The following is a 20,886-nucleotide window of genomic DNA, read 5'->3' as shown; positions in this document are numbered from 1 at the left end:
GGTGAGGACTGTTTTTTTCCCCCTGCTCCTAGGCTGGTGATGTTGAGAGACAATGGCAGGTTTAGGTCAGTTGAGTATATGGGACCCTTGTTTGGATGCCATTTTGGGGATATACTCCAAGACTGTGTTCTAGATTTGTGATGAGGAACTTCTGTTACTTTTGGGAACTAGATTTGCTTGATGGAGTCCCAAGGTGCAACTCCTGAACCAAATAGTACACTTTGAGTTGTACTACAGCAGAGCTCCCAGTATATTACTAACTGGTACATTTCATACTGATATATTCAGGCCTTTGTTCACAAGCAACAGACCTTAAACATATGGGAAGCCATTAAAATTGGCTAGATTAGGGAAACTCATGGGAATTGGTATAAAAAGAGGCCTTTTTGAGAGCTGAGACTTTTTTCCTTCATATAATGGGGGTGTTAATTATTTGTGTTGCTGTGAAATTATGTGGTTTAGTTATTCTTAGGGCCATGGTAAAATGGTGATCTGTGAAGGAAGTTTTTAAAAGTGGGTCTGTTAAGTTTTGAACTCTTGGATTACCAAGTTAGTTATTTCAGTTTATATCCATAGAAATGAAAATTTGGTTTTAGCAAGTGACAAGCCTTTTCAAAAATATTTTGGGATAATTTGAATCAACAAATCTAAAGACAGGTTAGGGGATAGATTTTGTCAGCCTGCGGGAAAAATGCCAAATTTTGAAGTTTTTTAAAATAACACTGCTAAATTAGGGTCAGGTTTTGGGGAATAAAAAATTATTCTTAGGGCAAAGGAGTGTGCTGGCTGTGTCATTGCATAATGGTCCGAGTATGTTGTGCATGCCTTATAACAAGCGTGTTGACTATAGGCTTAATGAAAAGGAGGTCTTGTAAGATGCAGCTACTTAAAGAAGAGAGGTAGCTGTTTTAAGAGATAGAAGTGAACTGCTGATTAGTTCTTACATCTTTATGATAGGATCACAGGCCTTGTCTCTTAAATATTGGGTGAGTTGAAAGGTATATTGTAAATTCTTCCCTATTTAGACTTGAGAAAATCAGACCAAGAACATCTCTGTCAATAAAGGTTCAAGTTTATTTAGCTGAGGTCCCCTCAAGCCTTCACAAGGTTGTGTCAAGTTGTGATTGTGATCATGCTCATGCTTAGTAGGTTAGCAACAGGCTCTAGGACCAAAAATAATTAGTGATTTCCTTAAAAGCCGCTAATTCTGTAGATAGTCCTCTTCCCTCAAGGGCTAGTCCCCCCCCCCCCGTGATTTACATTAGCATATTTATAACTTACTATAATTTTACTGGTGAGTTCACTGGTTAGCTGAGCCTTATCAAGATTGGGGAAGGCAGAGATGGAAACAGCTTGATCCAGCCCACTTTCTATGGTTGCTTCTGGCATCCAAGTGAAAAGCTATAGTAACCACATTTCAGATGTGCTAGCGCTTGCCACTTGGGGAGGGTGGAAAGAAGTGGACTTTTTCTTGGTGTTATTATAAAATGCTGTATAAGTTGAAGAGATCTGATTTGAAGCTACTCATGTCCTTTGCAACATAAGCTTTGACCTAGAAAGTCTTTCTGGATCATTACTTCGCAGTATAAGTGCTTGAGTCAGTCATCTATATGTTGGGGGATAACACTAAAAGTTTTAATCAAATGTTTTCAGTCATAATTAGAATTGACATCCCTTTGAAGAAAAGTGAAATTTATTTTTTTTTCCTAAGTGATGACGACTATTATGATTTTTTAGTAAGTAGATAATGCTTAAAATGGCATTGTGATGATTCTGTTTATGAATTTATACTTTTAACAGCAGATCAGGGAGAGTTCTTATTTTTTATCATTGTCTTAGCTTATTGTGGTTCAGTTATTTTATTTACAGTTTCCATTAAATTAGCATTTATTGGCATATAAAACATAGCCAAATTAGCCAGTTTGTTTTCTTCCATGCTTAATTAAAGTGAGAGGTAGAGGTCCTCTAAATTCAACAGGCCAGCAAGCAAGCAACTTAAAATTTCCTTTCTTAAATGATGTGACTCTTAAGCTCTCAGGTTTTTAATGACTATATTTTTTAAGTACTTGCTCAGTCACTTGAGATGAAATGCTTGGAGTAGCTTTTCCACGTCAGGATTTCTCAGACTTAACGTTTTTACTGTTTCATAGTGTTCGGGACAGTATGTGCCGTTCACTAAGACTGCTTCAGAGGGTGTGCGGTTTTGTATGTTGCTTCGCCAGAGAAGCCTTAGTGGTTTTTGACTGTATAACAAGTCCGCTTCCGTAGCAAAGGTTTGATTTCCTATAATTATTCCACTTGTTTTGCATCATTTATTATTTGGGTTAAACTGGACTCATTTCAAGTAGTTTTCCTTTGTTGTTCAGATGTGATGAGAAACATAATATTATAATTTGACTTGAGCCATAAAACACATTTTAATATTAGCTCGTATTTATCAAGCTTGTTTTTGTGAAAAAACAAACAAAAAACAAAAAAAACTGACTAAAACCTAAGTGAGTCTTAATGAAGCCAGTTTAGGTGTAATTTGTATCTTAGTGATGAATTGTACCATAGGACTAGAGAAGAATTGGGAAAAATGTATTATGTTATCTGTTGAGGGAAAGATCAGTGCATTCACAAACTTAAAACTTGGTTACTGTGTTTACATCATAGTGTACTAGCATCATTTATGGTTTGGCTTTGAGAATTTTTATGGCATTACACTTAAAATGTATAAAAGAAACTGAAGTTTTGGTTATATTTTTATATTTGTAAAGTAAAAGTTTGATTACAATGGTCACTGTTCTTTTTAAATTTTATTTTATTGTTCATTTCAATTAAAAAAATAAAACAGAATGACTCTGATTGTGTGTGGCTTCTAACCTTAGTGTGCCATTAGAAAACGGTTCTTTTTCATTGTTGTTGGCCAAGGGCCATTAGGTAAGAGACACTTGACAGAATAGCAAGGGTCTGAAGAACTGGGACATTGATGTTGCCCTCTCTGGCGCTCCCCCATTGTGTGTTAACTGTGATCTTAGGCAGATCTAGTTTCCTGCATTGTGAAGTTTTGGAACCTGAAGACTGGGATTTAGAAGTTGGCACACGATATTGCTGTATTGTATCATTGGGGGACTCGGTTTCCTCATCTATAAATCTCTGTGTTGGTTCCTTTAGGCCTTTTTTCCCTCAGACTTGCCTGGAAGTCATGTTCTGTGACACTGTGCTTGCTGCTTATGTAATACTGTGTAATGTAATTTCAGCATCTTAAATAGAAACCGTGTACCCAAAAGATGAGAACACCTGTGTCATAAGATCACAGCCTCAAGGTTTTATATCTGAACAAAAGTTGAACAAAACCTGATAAAGTTATTATAAAGTTTCTATGGAAGTTTTACTGCTTGTATATTGCAGGTACCAAAAAGCTATGAAAAGTTATGAAAGGCTAAAAATTGAAGTATACCCATTAACTTACTTTTTCTCCTGCAACTTGAGTTGGTTATTGTTTCCCCCTCTGCTAGATTTAGTAGTGGAACACACTGGTCCAGCTAATGAAACACCCAGAGTTCTGTGGGAGTACACTTAAGGTTATTGTTTAGATAAGGTAGTTCAGTTTCTAGGATGTTGAGAATCTTCTAACAACAACAAAACTACTCAGCCTTAAAAAAAAAAAAAACTACTCCGCCTTTCTCAAAGAATGGTGAAAATCAAATGAAGTCATAAATAGGAAAGGATTTCAGATATTTAAAAAGTAAATAACAGTAAAGTAGGTGTGATTCTTAATCTACATAAGCTGGTTTGTCTGAATTGATACTTTTTAAAAATTTCCTTTAAATCAAGCCAAGTCAGAGCCACCATCCTATAAAGACGACAGAAAATTCAGTCTCTTAGTCATTATTGGGAGACTGGGGGGCCAACTCAAAGTCTCCAAGGAATCCAGAAAGCATAAGTGGTATTCTGAAATGAGGGTGGGAGTGCAGAGAGCTCTAGCTTCAAGATACTTTTCTTGTTTAAGCTGGACGGGCCCCTTAAGGTTTGGTGTGGTTGCCTTCCTGCCACACGGGGCTTTAGGACTCAACTGAGAAAGGTCGTCCCTATACCTATGTCCAGCCTTCCTGGGCACACTAAGTGTTCATTCCTCTGTGTCTTGCCTCCTCCCCAGGTCCTCTCATGGAGTAGGATACAGTGCAAAGAACCAGAAACATGAATTGATTTTAGAAGGTGGGTTTTGACCATGCTTAAAAAAAAAAAAAAAAAATCCTTCAGAGGGGTGCCTGGGTGGCTCAGTCGGTTAAGCATCCAACTCTTGATCTCAGCTCAGGCCTCAAGCTCAGGGTTGTGAGTTCAAGCCCCTTGCTGGGCTCCATGCTGGGTGTAAAGCCTACTTTAAAATGTGTGTGTGTAAGTAACCCATGCCTCCCCGCCCTCCAGCCAAATTGTTTTGTTCCATCACAGGCTTTTGAATAGGATGTTTCTAAAAATTCCAAAGTGGATGGTAATAACTTTGAGAGGTCTTTGTTTTCTAATTAGTAGAGTTTTAGAATATTAGGCATTAAAGAGACTCAAAAATGGTTTAGTCCTTTTCTTTTGAAAATTTGTAAGATTCAACAAATACTGAGCACCTACTCTGGAGCAGGCACAATTCTAGGCCTTGGAGCTACAATGAGGAATAATACCCCCAAGCTCACACACTTTTTTTTTTTTTTTTGGTCACAGCTTTATGAAAGTGTACAATGAAAGGACTTTTAGTATATTCAGAGTTGTGGAGCCGACAGCACAATTAAAAAAAAAGAAATCCATATTTTGCTTTTATCCCCCAGTTCCCTCATCCCTGCCCCCCCCCCCCCCAGCAACCATTATTTTGCCTTCTGGGTCTGTATATGTATTTGCCCATTCTGGATATTTCATATAAATGGAACCACAACGTGTAGCCTTTTGTGTCTGGCTGCTTTCACCTAACAAGTTCAGGATTCCTCCATGTTGTAGCATGTGTCAGTACCTCATTCACCTTCATGGCTGAGTAACAGTCCATTGTATGGAGTATACCTTACTTACCCATCCATCACTTGAGGGACATTAGCTTGTTTCCACCCTTGGCTATTTATTATGAATAATGCTGTTACCAAAGTTTGTGTACAAATTTTGTTTTGAGCTGTTGCCATTTTTCTTGGGTATATGCCTAGGAGTGGAATCCCTAGGTCAAATGGTTACCCGTGTGTTTTAACTTTTTGAGGAACTTTCCAAAGAAGCTGCACTGTTTTATATACCTACCTGGTGTATGAAGGAACACATTTTCATTTCCTGCTAGATCAAGTCCATTTTAGACTCTGCTCCTGGCTACTAGTACACAACAGAAACTTAAGATAACCTTACTGGCGAGAAAAAAGACCGATTATATTCTTTCTTTGAGGGTCCTCTATTACTCCCTAAGCAGCATCTCTTTGGACCACCCGGGAAGCCGCTAGGCCCACAGGGGTACTCAGGGGTAGTAACCTGCTTAAGCGGGACGGGGGGGGGGGGGGGGGGATGGGTTAAGGAAATCAAGGGCCGAGTGTCCGGGTCCCCGCGCCCTGCGTACCCGCCACACTGCCTGGGCTCGACCGCCCGCCAGCGCCGTCGGGCCAGAGTAACGCTTCTGCTCGACTGGCCGCGTCCGCGGGCCCCGCCGAGCTGGGCTGTCGGCGAACGGTCATGCTGGGTGCCGGGCCCCAGAGCCTGCGGCCCGGGCCCTCGCCCGCCAGGCGGCGGCGCGACTGCTGGGGGCGGGGGACGGAGGCCGCGCCCCCGCGCCCATCCCGCCCGCGCCCCGCTGGGGGCGGCGGCCCGCCCCGAGCCCGCCGAGGCTCTTCCGCGCCGGCAGGGGCAGCAGCGGGAGCGGCGCGGGGCGGAGCGGCGCCAGCGGCCAGGAGCGGCCCGGCCCGGCCCGGCGCGGCGGCGGCGGCGGCGGCGACGCCAGAGCCCGAGGGCGTCGTTCGCGAGGCCGCCGCGGGAGCCCGGCCGCAGCGCGGGGAGGCCTGGGGCCTGGAGGCCGCCGCTGCCGCCATGCCGCTGCTCTTCCTGGAGCGCTTCCCCTGGCCCAGCCTCCGCACTTACACGGGCCTCAGCGGCCTGGCCCTGCTCGGCACCATCGTCAGCGCCTACCGCGCCCTCAGCCAGCCCGAGGCCGGGCCCGGGGAGCCGGAGCGGCCAACGGCCCCGGTGCAGACGGAGCCGGCCGTGCCCTCTCGGCCCAGCGCCGGCGGTCCCCGTGCCCGCGACGTGGCCCAGTACCTGCTCTCGGACAGCCTGTTCGTGTGGGTGAGCGAGGCTGCCCGGGCCGCCGCGGAGGAGCGGGCCGGAGGGGGGCCGCCATGTCACCCATTATGTGCAGGGGGCGTGGCTGGGCCGGGGTCGCCTCCCGGGGCCCCCGGGTGCGGGGCCTGGGGGGCGGGGTCCGCCCGCGAGCGCGCCGCCAGACCCAAGGCTGAAGGGCTGCGGTGGTCGCGGGGCTCCGGGGGAGCGGCGGGGCCGAAAGCGGGGGCGGCTTGAGGAAGGGGCTCCGGGAGGCGCGGAGGGCGCTAGGGCACGCGGCCCGGCCCGGGGAGGGGAAGGGGCGAGGGGGGTGGGGGTGGGGGTGGGGTGTCCGAGGGACCCCGAAGGGAACTCGAGGACCTCCGGGAGTCGGTTACCCCGGCGGTTCAGTGAATTGTGGAGGGAAGTTGAAAGGCTTTTCTGGCTCGGTCGGCCCGGTAATGTTAGCGGGTTGCCCGTGAAGAGGAGGGGGCAGAGACGAATCCTGTGCTGGCTAGGGGAGAATTGTACGCATCTGGGTGTGTTGGGACATTTCCGTGAGGAGACTGGCTGTCTCCCATAACTTTTTTTTTTTTTTTGCCATTTGTATATATGATTGTCCTGTTTGGCTCACACACACACATACAAAACGTGCTTCCTTCCCTGTTCTCTTTACCTGGTGATTCATGACGGTTTCCTTTGATGTCTGAGGGCAGTAAAACATTCAGAGTCAAGAGCTGCCTCATCGTTTTCACTCAGGATTTTCGCCTTTTAGTGATCCATTTTAAAACGTTTTCAGTTTGTCTGCCAGTGCAAGATAAGCAGCACCTACAAGGCATAAATGCCGGTTTCGCTTGTTAGGACAGATAATTTCAGGCTGGGCAGATAACAGTATTTTGGCTAAAGAACTTTGCTTCCACCTTGGCCTTAAATGCCATGCGTGTACATGCACACGTGTGTGCCCAGACACACACACACACACACACACACACACACACACACAATGATAAGAAAAGTTGCTCCAGGATGTAAGTCTGTCACTTGGGTTTACTGTGGTGTCTTGGGGCTTGTCTTCTCTCCCACAGTTCCCATTTGGGGTTAAGAGTAGGCTGTAAATGACTAAGATTAATATTTCAAGGATAGAGAATGATATACAACTCATTTGTTATAATTAATCCCACTGTGCTTCATCAGGAAGCTGTGGGATTTATGAATTTGGTGGGCTGTGGATTAAGTCTCCCGGTCCTTCTAATGAAGAGATTAGTAGAAGGCAGTGAAGAGTGAAGTTTTATTCTTTCACTGCTGTGTACTTGATTTTGGTACTGTGTAAACGGAAGAAGGGAGAAAAGAAAGAACTCAACTCACCTCTCTTTTGTCTTATCTCCAGTCTATTTTTTCATTTGAGTTAGCAGGTAAACAACTTAAAGTGATGTGAAGAGTGTTTCTGCCAAATGTTAAGATTATAATGTATTCTTTGATAGGTAAGTATGAGACCTAAATAAGCCTTTGAGACGGAACCACTATAGAACAACTGCTAGTATTATTTAGTGATTTTCCCCTCCCAGGAGTTTTTTGTTTTTGTTTTTACCAAACTCATGTTCAAATTCCAAGGTTAACTCCTCTTCATAAAACACCGCATAAAGCCTGTTGATTTTCCTGCGAAAATTATTTCTTCTAATAATTTTTTCATTATTAAAATAATGAAATTATTATTTCATTCGGCTTTTTCATTAGAGATCTTACCTAGAGCAGGTTTCTCATTTCTTCCTGATCTGTTGATGATTGTTTTCCTTTTTCAGTTGATCTTCTTAACAGTTTTTCTAACATCTTTCCTCGTGGTTTTACCACTTTCATGCTGGCCTGCCTTGGTTTCTCAGACACTCCATGTGTGCTCTGTAAGCTTTCCTCATCATCCATGGCACCTGGATGCTTTAGTAGCCGAGCAGGAGCCACAATCTCAAAAGGCTGCTTCCTTAGCCTGACGGATAGCATGATTGAGTGAATATATGGTAGGGCCTTGGTCAAAATGGATCCCTTTGGCACCCTGCCCAAAGACATTCAGATTCAATTTTTTAAAAAACCAAGCAAGATAAAACAAAAACTGATCTTTCTGCCAATTTGCAAATCCTGCTGGCTGTTATTTGGCATATTGGAATCTCTAAAACTTATCCTTGTAGAGCACAATTTAATATAGGTCTGATAGCATCTCAGGAGGTTTTGGTTAACTCAATTCAGAACCTTTCAGAGGTATCATTTGGGGCACTCTGGAGGGCATAGCTGTGAACCCTTTCCCCTACCGTCAAAGCAATCCATGTACAAATAAAGCAAAATTTGATAAGTGTTGATAGATAGATTTAAAAAAAAATATGGCAGGGTCTGGAGGAAAGAGTAATGTCTAGGGGAAGGATGCTTGGAAGATGGTATTTGAACCCAGCCTTGGGAGGTAAGAAGGATCTCAGCAAGCAGCATGATGTATTACAAGTAGAGAAAACAGCATGTGAGGGTCAGATGTTGTATGAAAGGTAGTGCAGGGCCTTTGCAGAGCGGCCCATAAACTGGGCTCTTAAATTACAACTCCTTTGGGTCCTATGATTAAGAGGGAAGTTGGGAAGGTAAAGGGGAGGCCTCGGAGTTGCAGGAGGTGAGGGAAGTAACCAACCCCTATAAAGGTGTATTTCTAAAAATGACAATCTGGTACTTGAAAAATGTAGTTTCTCAGATTGAATCCGGGGATCAATTCAAGGGGAAAGGCAGAGCCTTGGAATCTTCATTTTGTTAAATGTCCCCGGCGATTTTTTAGGCACACTGATGGTTGAGAAATGGATTAGGGAGGATAGGATGTGGGGTGAGGGTCAGATTTTGTAAACCTTGCCAGCCCTTCTAAGGAGCAAGGACATTATTTTGTGGGCCATAGGGTTTAAGTGGGAGTGGAGGAGAGGAGGGACTGTCATGATGAGGTAGTTTTCTCAGGGGTGCCCTGAGGCAGCAGTGGTGAGGATGGGAAGAGGCCAGGAGATACTGTGAGTTAGACCTCCCCCAAGGAGGTCTCTCCAGGTGGCATTGTGGTGTGGGTGTTGAGAAGAGGTCCTAGGGAGGCTCCAGGGTTCTCATACTAGCAAATCCCCAGGTTTGATGTGACCACTTGTTTCTTCGTGTCTTTCTAGAACTTTCATTCTAAAGTTTCATTCGAGATTAGGTTTTGTTATTCATTTCTAGGCTTATTTTACAATTTTCAGGTGACCCTTCCGTTAAAGTACCTCTTGATCCATTCCATATTGTTTTGAATTATACAGGTGTATTTGGCTTTTCCACTTCTTTATTTGTCTTATTTTCATTACTGTCTCCTTTCTGGTTTTTTATTTTCCTTTTTTACAGATTTGCTTCTAAAGTTGTAAGAGCAGGACATGGTAAAATGGAGAAATGGGAATACGAAAGAAGTGTGAAGGTTCTGACATAGTTATATGCAAATCAAGTAATTTAAATAGAAGTCGGGGGGGGTGGGGTAGGAGGGAAGGAACCATCAAAAACGGAAATGGAGAAAAGTGAACTGACCATTTAGAGCAGGGATGGGTAAATTGGTGGCCTTTTTGGCCTGGCCTGTTTTGTACAGTCTATTTAGCTAACGATGGTTTTTATGTTTTTCAAGTTTTGTTGTTTTTTTTTAAGGGGAAGACTATGTGACAGAGAGTGTGTGGCCTACTGAGCCTAAAATATTTATTATCTGATAGCCCATTAGAGAAAAAGTTGCCGATTCCTTTAAAGAGCCCATTTTCATATAATTACGAAACTTCGGGATTAAAAGTAATTTACTAGGTTTGAGTCTTTATGAGTTGAATATTCCAATGAAGTTTAGAGAAAAATAGCTTTAGAAATGTTGGGGCAGCTAAAGAAAAAGTACACTTCTAAATAATAGGATATAAGCCTAGATAAACAATTTAAAAATATAGGAAAGATCCTCAGGGTGAGGGGAAAGAGACAATTTGATTGCTTGCTATGTGCATGCTGAGTGCCTTGTATACATAACTCACTTATTTCCCTGATATTGTGAAAAGAGGAACACTATCATCCATGTAATAAGGGGGAGTATACATCTTTGCATTTTATTGGGTTTGTTTTTTTTTTTAAGATGTATTCATTTGTTAGCACGAATGAGGGAGAGCGGGGGCGGGGGGGTGGGGGAGAGGGAAAGAGAGTCTTAGTCTTAAGCCAGCTCCACACTGAGTGTGGAGCCCAACCCAGGGCTCAGTCTCACCACCCTGAGATCATGATCAGAGCCAAAACCAAGAATCGGACATTCAACCAACTGCACGGCCCAGGTGCCCCTTTCTTGCATTTTATACTTGTCACAGGGAGCCTGCAGAGAGATAACATATTCCAGTTGTTCTTTCAGGGAAGAGACAGACAATGCTGTGTGGGGGAGGTGGTGGTTAGTGCTGGTGTTAAGTAGGAGACTAAGAAACATCCATATTGATCCTGTTCTTGAAACAGTTCCTGGTACTTTAACCACATTTCATCACAAGCTCATGAGTAACATCCCATTGGTGGCCAGCATTTTACAGGATCAAAAATACCTCCAGGGTTACACAGTGATAAACGTGGCTAAGCTATTTAAGAGAGTTACCTGCTCTCTTCTCTTTTCCTCTCGGGCCAGACTGTCTTATAATTTAGTTTCTGTTGTTCTCAGGTAGCACAATAGAACCATTCTGGGAGGGAAATTTTCTTATGGAGCCTTAAAGGGAATTACTTTAAGCCTGATTAGGTAGGGGTTCCTTGGGTCAGTACTATCTGATGTTTTCTGTTATAGGCTGCTCAGGGACAAACAAAACTTGTTTTTATTTTGTGTAGGCTAATACAAAAGAAAGATGTTTGGTGGGGTCTTAAAAAATATTATTTAAGGTTTTTACATTGCTATAAATAAGAGAAACTTCTGAAGCATTTTAATATAGTAGAAATACCATGTAAGAGGATCATTGAGGCCACCCAGTTTGGGATTGCTAGTTATCAGTCTCCCGTCATGGTGAGAAAAATAAATGTGGAACTTCAGAACTGGTCAGAAAGTTTACTAGGCTCTAAACTTTAGAAAAATTAAAAAAATAAATAATGCATGATCACGGTACAGAAGTCACAGGTGATGTACAGTGAAAAGTAACTCTTCTGCTTCCCTTTCCCAGAAGTGGCCATTACCACTTTTTTTTTTTTAAGATTTTGTTTATTTGAGATAGTGAACGAGAGAGAGCGAGTGAGAGAGCACATAAGCAGGGGCAGAGGCAGAGGGAGAAGCAGGCTTCCCACTTAGCAGGGGGCCCAACTCAGGGCTTGATCCCAGGACCCCAGGATCTTGACCTGAGCCGAAGGCAGACACTTAACTGACTGAGCCACCCAGGCGCCCCCTATTACCACTTTCTTGTAATTAATGCTGGTGTGAAGTAGAAGACCAGGAGACATCCAGGTTGATTAAGTCCTTGACACTGTTCACATCTGTGATTATACAAATGTGTCTGTGTGTACGTATGCATATGCTTTCTCTTTTACATACAGGGTAACATGGTAATGGCGTTTCTACACCTTGCTTTTTTTTCAGTGAACACGTGATCTTGAAGTTTCCATACAATGCTAGTAAAAAAGAGAGCTGCTGAGTTAGTTTTCCTGGCTTCATTGTATTCCACTGAATGGCTGGCAGTTTATTGAACTTGCCTCCCACCATTTTTCTGCTATTAGTGAACAGTGCTCCAGTGAACCCCTTGTCTTTACATTTATGTCTGGATTCTGCCTGCAAGGAAAAACTAGCTGGTTGCATAGAACAATGAAATGAGGTCAGTACTTTTACGGTGGTCTGTGTGGATAAAGTGGTGGTTCAGACCAGACGTGCTGGAGGTGAGCCTCGTTTTGCTTGTTGGAAGTGAGAAGGTTCGTCCTGGTTCTATGGATGTACAACTGGGCTAAAGTGTTTCTGTAAGAATATTACTGGGTGACCTAATGGAATCTGATCTAGGACTTGCTTTAATGTATTTACTTAATTTATTTTTTAGAATGAAATATTTTATTTCAGTTAGAAAACACCACTTATCTCATCCATTTATTTTTCTCTCCTATTCAGAGGCCCAGGAACAAACGATTTTATACAGTGTGAAATTTAGCAAATGCTCACACATAGAACCACAGTAAAAAAAAATTTTTTTTAAAGATTTTATTTATTTATTTGACAGAGAAAGCATAAGCAGAGGGAGTGGCAGGCAGAGGGAGAGGGAGAAGCAGGCTCCTCACTGAGCGGGGAGGCTGATGCAGGGCTCCATCCCAGGACTCTGGGATCATGACCTGAGCCAAAGGCAGATGCTTAACTGACTGAGCCACCCAGGCACCCCCCCAATTTTTTTTTGTACAGGTGATTTTTTTTCTAATTGAAGTGTTGGTGGGATTTGCTCTTAAGTGAGGAATGCTACCATTGTATTTCTTTCCATATTTGCAATTTTTCAAGGCTTTATCAGTTTTAAAGTTGAGAATTTATCCTATATTAAGTCATTTTTTATAAATAGACATAGAATAGTTTATTAATAATCGCTAAGGTGTTTTAAAAAACACTGTTCATCATCTTAAAATAATTTTTAGTTGCCTCCCAATTCTCTGTAGCTCTAGCTTTCATATAAAGTTCACAAAAGTTTAGCTCCTCCTTTTTACATAAATTCCCTTTCTAATATCAGTATATTTTCTCAAGCTTTTTTTTTTCCCCTTCTTAGCCTTGCTAATTTTTAAATCTTCCATTGAAATTAAAATAAGAAATGATTATCTGTGAGTGATGGGATTGTGACAGACTTCCACTTTAAAAAAAAAGATACTAATTTTTTTAAACTGTATTTTTGAACTTTAAGAAATGTAACTGAGAAATAGTAAATAATACTTTACTTTTTGTTTTGTAACCCAAGATATACGAGAATGTGCTTTTGGATAGAGCAATGATTAAGCCACCCCAGATTTACTTTCTTCTCCTGCATTGATTGCTCTCCCAGTAGCCTGCTTGGTGTACTGTTAGATGCTTATCAAGTTCTGTGTCCTGTAGATTCTAAAAGGTCTTTGAATGCGGAGTCTAGAGCTCCCTCATGTCTCTTAACCTCCGACATGCCTTGAACAAGTAGGTGCTAAATGTGTGGACTTTATTTCTTTATTTCCTATGCCTACATGCAAAACCAGCAAGAATTCTTTTTTTAAATTGTGTTGTAATTAGGCTGGGGGATGTTTGGCTGACTTAAAAAATTCTGTTCAGGGGCACCTGGCTGGCTCAGGCAATAGAACATGCAACTCTTTTTTTTTTTTTTTAATTTTAAATTTCTTTAATTGCTAAATGCCTCTTTGGCTAGTCTTTGTGGAGGATCACTATTTAGTCCTACAATTGACTCATTTTTCCACTTTCTCATCTTTTTGTTGCAAACCACCTAAAAGTCTTATCTCCTCTGTTGAACGTTGTTTGACACATTACTAAAATGGACCCTCTATGCTGTAACCACACAGAATAATAATGTTGGAAAGTTGAATATCTAAATGATTTGTAAAAGGTATTATTTTTTCCCATCTGTTTTGAAATTATTTCTCACAGTTTCTAAAGACATGGTCACAGCTGCCTGAAGCAAGAACATGCAACTCTTGATCTCAGGGTCAAGAGGTTCAGCCCCACGTTGGGGGTAGAGTTTACTTAAAAAAAAAAAAAGAAAAAAAAATCTCGGCTAGGAGATGTGGCATGAAGGGTTGTGGTTGTGGTTTTGTCTGATGAAGTTTTTCTTAATTAACATGACTAAAGTTCCCGTTGGCTGGTTTAGAACACAATGAAAATGAACCTTCTCCACATCTATTTCATCTCCTTAAAAATTAGTATTCTAAGCTATTTTTTTGGACCGTTTCAAATAGGGCTGTTTGACAGGGAGTCACAAGTTAGGGATATATAGGATGTTTTGGATAACTGATTTGGGTTTTTTCCTGATTATTTGCAGGATTTAATTACCAGAACTGTTTCAGCCAAACTATTTTTTTTAATTCTTTAAAAATATATCACATATTTCCTTGTCCCATTAGGCAGAATAGGACTAAACATAATTTAATCTTTTTGTAATGAATCAGGGCTGCCATTATATATGTTCTCCCAAAGGGGTGCATGGTGTGAGATACTAAGGAGGACCTAAAGAGATAGATCTTAAGGAGCTTGTTTTCTTGCATTACTTTTTCAGTCATCTTTTTTTTCCTTTGACAATATCATTTGCTTCTTTTAAAAATAGAGGGAAGAATGACCCAGGAAGAAGAATATGGCCACCTTCCAGTAAAGTTAGTCAATCAAAAGTTAAAGCAGTCTTTACATTGAGTTGGGGTTCATTTCCATTGCTCTCAATGAAAGTCATATTTACTGTCTTTATCAAGGTCCTTTAAAATCATTTGAGTGTAGGTGGTAAGATGTGCCCCACTAGTTTCTTGGTCAAGGGCAGCCCACTCTTTCATTTTGTGAGCATTATATTTGTTGTTTAGGTGTCGGGATATCCATCTTTTAATTATCTAAGTAAAGAGATTTCCCATCTCCTGTTGAAGAAGGCCTTGGTTTTGCATTGGTGGCTTCTGGTTGCCTTCCAGTTCTCAGACACACCTGCCAGTGTGCTTCTTCCTTCTTTTTGGTTTCTCAGTTCCATTCCCCTCGGATGCCCCAGAACCATTACTTGAAGGCCAACACTGAGCATGGAGAACATTTATCTTTTGGCTGACATGATGTCCCATTGTAGTATGTATGTGTATATACACATACCCCTATATATGTATAGGGGGTTCTCAATTTTTTTATGGTCTTGTGGCTTTTCTGTGACCATCACCCCTCTCCTCACCTGCTGTTTGTTTGGAAGGGCAGAGTAAGATATTTGGGTGCTGGGTTTTAGTTCATGATAACCTCAATTTCGAGAAAAGTTTTCTTCAAGGCTATCAAAATCTTAGTGTAGGAAATGATATACCTAAGAGACACCTATGACTTACAGTGCGCATACAGTTTTGTATGTTCAGTGTAAAGTTTACGTACAGTTCAGTAAAGGGTGAAGGGAAAGGTGGCCTGCTGGATGGTGCATACTGGGACAGGGCTCTGTGATTAACTGGTAAGCTGGTGCCTCTCCTTCCCACTCCTCATCTCTACTCCCACCACCCATAAAAGTGTGCCCCTTCAAACATTACTTATCTTGTATTGGTAGGGAACTGTGGAAGCTCAGTCCTTAGAAATGTTGAATTCCTAATACAAAATTTTTAGACCTTTTATTTTTCAACAGGAGGAAATAAACTTTCTTTCTTTGATTTGTTTACAGGTTCTAGTAAATACTGCATGCTGTGTTTTGATGTTGGTGGCTAAGCTAATCCAGTGTATTGTGTTTGGCCCTCTTCGAGTGAGTGAGAGGCAGGTAAGTCCAAACAGCAAGGATGGATTCTAGTGACCCGATTTTTTTTTTTTTTAACTCTGTGTTTGATATAATTTTAAACTTACAGAAAGGTTGCATGAATACTCTGAAGAGCTTCCATACACCCTTATCCAGATTCACAGTTGTCAACATTCTGTCCCATTTGCTTTCACATTTGTCTTTTATTTATATTATACGTATTTTTTCTGATCCATTTGAGAGTAAGTTGTGGACGTCATACCCTTGGACCTCCAAATACTTCAGCATGTATTTCCCAAGAGCAAGGACATTTTCTTATGTAACCATAGCACAATGATCAAAATCAGGAAACTTAGCATTGATAAAATACTTTATGGAATCCACAGTCCATATTCAGTATAGCCAGGTTGACCTGATACTGTTCTTTATAGCTGTTTTTCCCATGACTTTCATGAATGCAGTTTTTAAAGAAGCATAGATTTGTTTTAGTTCGAATAATAATAAACATCACTCTTTAGAATATAGGTTCTTTTCCAAAGGAATTACTGAGAGATTTAGATTTCTCCCTTTGGACAAGTAAATTAAGATTCGTCATTCCACCAGCAGAAGATTAGGGATAGTCTGACATTGGAACATTACTCCCAGAAGGTGCAGGTATATGAGCAGGACATGCTTTTAATAAAGAATGTGCCACAAGCATACCGTACAGATTGGCAGGCCCCCAAGGATTTTAGCATAGAATGTAGAACGGTGTGTTTAAAAATAAGAATTTAGAACTGGCCTTAAAACAACAACATACAAACAGAACTAGATTTCACTTTATCTTATCCCTGCGATGAGACACAGGGACCTGCTACCTTGAACCTGCATTGGCCTCGCTCCTTACCTACCCTTTCAACATAAGTCCCCTGTTATCAGATCAGCTGAGGTCCTAGTTCAGAGCTAAACCGAGGTTACTGTGTGGTTGAGCCCTTGGATGCTGTTATGAGCAGGACTGTTTGTTCTCCCAGAGAGTTTTCATTAGTGAGTATTCAGCACTTTCTCGAAAATATCAACTCCAGAGGTCTCCCAGGTAGCACTGTGGAAGGTTGTTTTGGGGTAGGAATCAAAAGCTCCTTTTGATGCTTCTTTCTTTGTGAAGAAAAACTTCTGGCTTGCGGGCCAGAAATTGATCAGGCCAGGCAAGCCATCTCCTTGCTGGTGGATTGATCTGGCACCAGTGGGCCTTAATCCACTGCTTTCGTTTTCCTGAAATGTTAAATATCCGTTCAAAATTTTCAGAACACATTACCTTGGAGCGTTATATAGATTTTTACGATACCTAGAGGTAACGGGCACATCTGTTATCCTACTTTGAGTTTTTCAGTACTGATCACATCTTTCATTTATTTTACTTACTTATTTAAAACTTGTTACTCGAGTATAATTAACACATAGTGTTACCTTAGTTTCAGCTACACAAACAGCGATTCCAGAGCTCTGTGCACATTATGCTGTGCTCACCACCGTGATGACTTTTTTTTTGATGAGTGTCATCCAGTGGCATTTATCAAGCACTAGTTTGAGTTAGAACTCTGCAGAATTGACATGGGTTTGCTCTGTGGGTGATTCAAGAACGTTCAAGAAATAAAGTCATGCTGGAGGCAAAGACACTGAATACCGAAAGCAGGATAAAAAAGAAACTGTTCCGGGGAGGTTTAGAGCAAGGAATTTTTTTTTTAAGGCGCATAATGCCTGCTATGGCACATGTCCCAGCACCGTACATATAGTAGCTTAGTTGAGTTTCTCCAGCAGTTCTGTGAGGTGGATACCAGGCTCATAAGGCCCATCTTATAGATGGGGAGACGAAAGCACGGGAATGTTAAGTGACTCGTTACAAGTCACACAGCAAATACACGGTGGGGTGAAGATTCAAAACCCAGGCACAAGATGTCCTGGGTTTGCCTTGTACTTCACCTGTCCCAGATCTGGAAATAGGCGTTCACCAAAGGTTCCTAGTTCCCTTTGTTCTTTGTGCAAATGGTGTACAGTCAGGAGAGTGGCTAAAAGTCCTCAAAGTAATAATCTCATCTTTCAGTAATCCTTCATTTTGTTACACATTTAGGCTCAGTTATTTCTGTTTCTATTCAGTTTTGCTTTTTTTCTGTTTTAATTGTTTGAATTTGTGAAACATTTATGTGGTTCAGAACTATTTCTGAGAATATACTTAGGAGTCCTGTTTGATTCCCATGTCTTTTTTTTTTTTTAAAGATTTTATTTATTTATTCATGAGAGACAGAGAGAGAGAGAGAGAGGCAGAGGGAGAAGCAGGCTCCCAAGGAGCAGGGAGCCCGATGTGGGACTCGATCCCAGGACTCTGGGATCGTGACCTGAGCCGAAGGCAGACGCTTAACCATCTGAGCCACCCAGGCGCCCGATTCTCATGTCTTTACTCAGTTCCCACCCCTCCCACAGATGGCTCGATAGTGTATTTTAGGGGCTAGACTCTACTCCTTGACCTTTTTCTTCAGGGTAGTGAAGATTTTAAAAACTGGATAGCCTCCTTGTAGGCAAAGTACTCTCCCACTAACCCTGAGAGAGTACATTTATACAACTTCTTTGGAAACCAGGTGGGTGGTACTTATTAGAAACCATAAAAACATTTGTAACCTTTGATTCCATAATGCTGAAGAAATAGAAACTCTGGCAGAGATATTCATTGCAACATTTTCCAAAGGGAGAAAAAACAATTTCATTGTCCATCTGTAACCACTAAAATGGATACATTCACGGATTATTCACTGATGCTAGTAAGGTTCTCACAGTATGAGAAGTGAAATAAAGCAGTGTACACAAAAATTAAGGTTTTGCACATTAGGAGAAGACAAGAAAAATGCATAAAAATGCTAAGGCATTTTTGTTTTACTCTTTTTACGGATTATAGGCTGGTGAATGAGCATATGTTATTTTTTAATCTGAAGGATGTTTAAAAAGAAAAAGCCAAATCTTTTCTACTGTTTACAAATCCAAAGAGCAGAAGTATTAAAAATGATACTTGTAGACTTCACCATTTTTAAAATTTTGTGTTGGAAGTATTTGTATTATTCTTAATATACAAGGTACTAGACTAATGTCACTCCCCTTTTGATGGCTAAAATTTTATAACTGAGGGATTACAATTCAGAGTCTACACATGACTTTCTAGGTGCCTTACCTTTATTCTTTAGAGAGTTAATTTTTTTCTTTACGTTCTAATGTCTTGCGAACAAATGTTAGAAAGCTGAATGTAGAATGTATTTTCTCCAGAGCAGGCAGTTTTTGTTGTGTTAACCTCTCTTAAATAGGTTAAATGTAACAGTACTAACCTTTATAAATATTTGTCTTTTCAGCACCTCAAAGACAAGTTCTGGAATTTTATTTTCTACAAGTTCATTTTCATTTTTGGTGTGCTGAATGTGCAGACGGTGGAAGAGGTGGTCATGTGGTGCCTCTGGTTTGCTGGACTTGTATTTCTACATCTGATGGTTCAGCTCTGCAAGGACCGATTTGAATATGTGAGTTTTTAGCCAAGCTCTCTGCTTGCTTAGTCACACATTTGCCAGGTTTGAATTGTGTAAGATGAAGGAGCCATAACGGGCACGTCCTGGGTCTCCAGGGCAAGGCTCCCAGATCAGGTAGCCACCGCCTATTTCTTAAGGAACTTCCTGTAGCGGCCACAGAATGCAGGATCAGTGTCTTTGCTGAAGGTTCCCTCCCCTCCCCACTAGCAGAGCGCGTTACAGCCGGCGTGGGGTCAGTTCACCTACACAAACTGTTCCCATCACAGCTCGAGGAAAGCTTAACGTATAAGCTGAATAAAAGCGGCTGTCTTCCAGATATTTTCTGTTCCAGTCTCCTTCCGTTTTTTTCCTCTGATTCTTGGAACCTTCTTTTGGACTAGTTTACACTGTTTCCACCCCTGGGCAAGGACTGAATTAGCCCTCTTATCTCCCTGGGTCCTGAGAGAAGTGAATCCTTCTCTGTCCGGGTACAAGATCTGTCTCTCAACTTCAGATCAGAGCTGTGGGGTGAACCCTTACTCTTCAGTGCCCCTGGACGAATGTCAGGGGTCCTGGGTAAACGCACACCTACAGTTCTGCCCCTCAGTTACACCACTCCGGGGCCTCATTTGCTCTTCGCTTCACCCGGTCCTTGGGGACAGGTGGTCCCTGCACCTCTGTGTGAGTTCATCTCGGTCTGAAAGCTCTTCAGGGGTCAGGAGCAGGAGCGCGCAACCTCCCTAACGGGTTTGTTATCTCCACCCTCCTGCTCAGACTCCCAGCCCAGGCCTCTGTCCCCGCTGTTGCCTCTCCTTGTATACTGTTAACCTAGCATCGTGGTAGGGGGTGCTCCGCACCTGGATGACATTTCCCTTGTCCCAGCCCCGAACCCTGTAGGAATATGCCCCCAGTGAATTTTCAGGAGGAGGGGGAGAGCAAGATCGAGAAAGAAACACAACAGAACATGGTGCCGTCCAGGGCGCCTGGGTGGCTCAGTTGGTTAAGCGGCTGCCTTCGGCTCAGGTCATGATCCTGGAGTCCTGGGATCGAGTCCCACATCGGGCTCCCTGCTCAGCGGGGAGTCTGCTTCTCCCTCTGACCCTCTTCCCTCTCGTGCTCTCTCTCTCTCTCTCATTCTCTCTCTCTCTCAAATAAATAAATAAAATCTTTAAAAAAAAAAAGAACTTGGTGCTGTCTGGAGTGCTGTTGAATATTGAGAGACTTAAATACCTTTGGAAAATTGCTTAGAGAAAGGCTTATCATCCCACTGGTAGGAGGAGGATCCTTGAGAATTTGAGATGGAAATATGATGTATATTGTTAATATTCTGTAAAGTAAGTGATAAAGATCTCTGAATATCAGCTCGTGCTCATATTTAGGTTGGTTGGAGAATTTGACCATCTGGCACTGGGGTGCTTTTCTGTGCTTGGCATTTGGCGGCGCTGCTAAGCCCAGGTTCCTGAGCAAAGACACGGAGACTACCCTTGAGTTTCTCAGGGATGCTTAACAGTGCCGTGAAGAATGAGCTTCCTTCTCCTGTTTTGTACGTTTCAGCTTTCCTTTTCTCCCACCACACCCATGAGTAGCCACGGGCGAGTTCTGTCTCTGTTGATCGCAATGCTGCTTTCTTGCTGTGGATTGGCAGTCGTCTGCTGTGTCACAGGCTACACCCACGGGATGCACACTCTGGCTTTCATGGCAGCAGAGGTAAGGTGTGGACGTGGGTTTTTGTT

General features: G+C 42.2%; 1 protein-coding gene across 1 annotated transcript in view; it reads left to right on the top strand.

The window, feature by feature from the left end:
• The first annotated feature begins 5,933 nt into the window (after positions 1 to 5,933).
• The window catches only part of AMFR (autocrine motility factor receptor), a 47,019-nt gene continuing 32,066 nt past the window's right edge, over positions 5,934 to 20,886 (top strand). The window contains exons 1-4 of the mRNA XM_028093220.2: positions 5,934 to 6,276; positions 15,567 to 15,659; positions 19,004 to 19,168; positions 20,708 to 20,860. Of these exons, the coding sequence (XP_027949021.1) occupies positions 6,022 to 6,276; positions 15,567 to 15,659; positions 19,004 to 19,168; positions 20,708 to 20,860 (666 nt within the window). The 5' untranslated portion in view covers positions 5,934 to 6,021. The remainder of the gene's footprint in view (positions 6,277 to 15,566; positions 15,660 to 19,003; positions 19,169 to 20,707; positions 20,861 to 20,886) is intronic.

The sequence above is a fragment of the Eumetopias jubatus genome, unplaced genomic scaffold (genome assembly GCF_037043125.1).
Source record: "Eumetopias jubatus isolate StellerSeaLion01/CBP00866 unplaced genomic scaffold, mEumJub1_p1.0 scaffold_10, whole genome shotgun sequence".
Classification (NCBI taxonomy): Eukaryota; Metazoa; Chordata; class Mammalia; order Carnivora; family Otariidae; genus Eumetopias; species Eumetopias jubatus.
The sequence above is the reverse complement of the archived record's forward strand: the minus strand, read 5'-3'. Positions and strand labels throughout refer to the sequence as shown.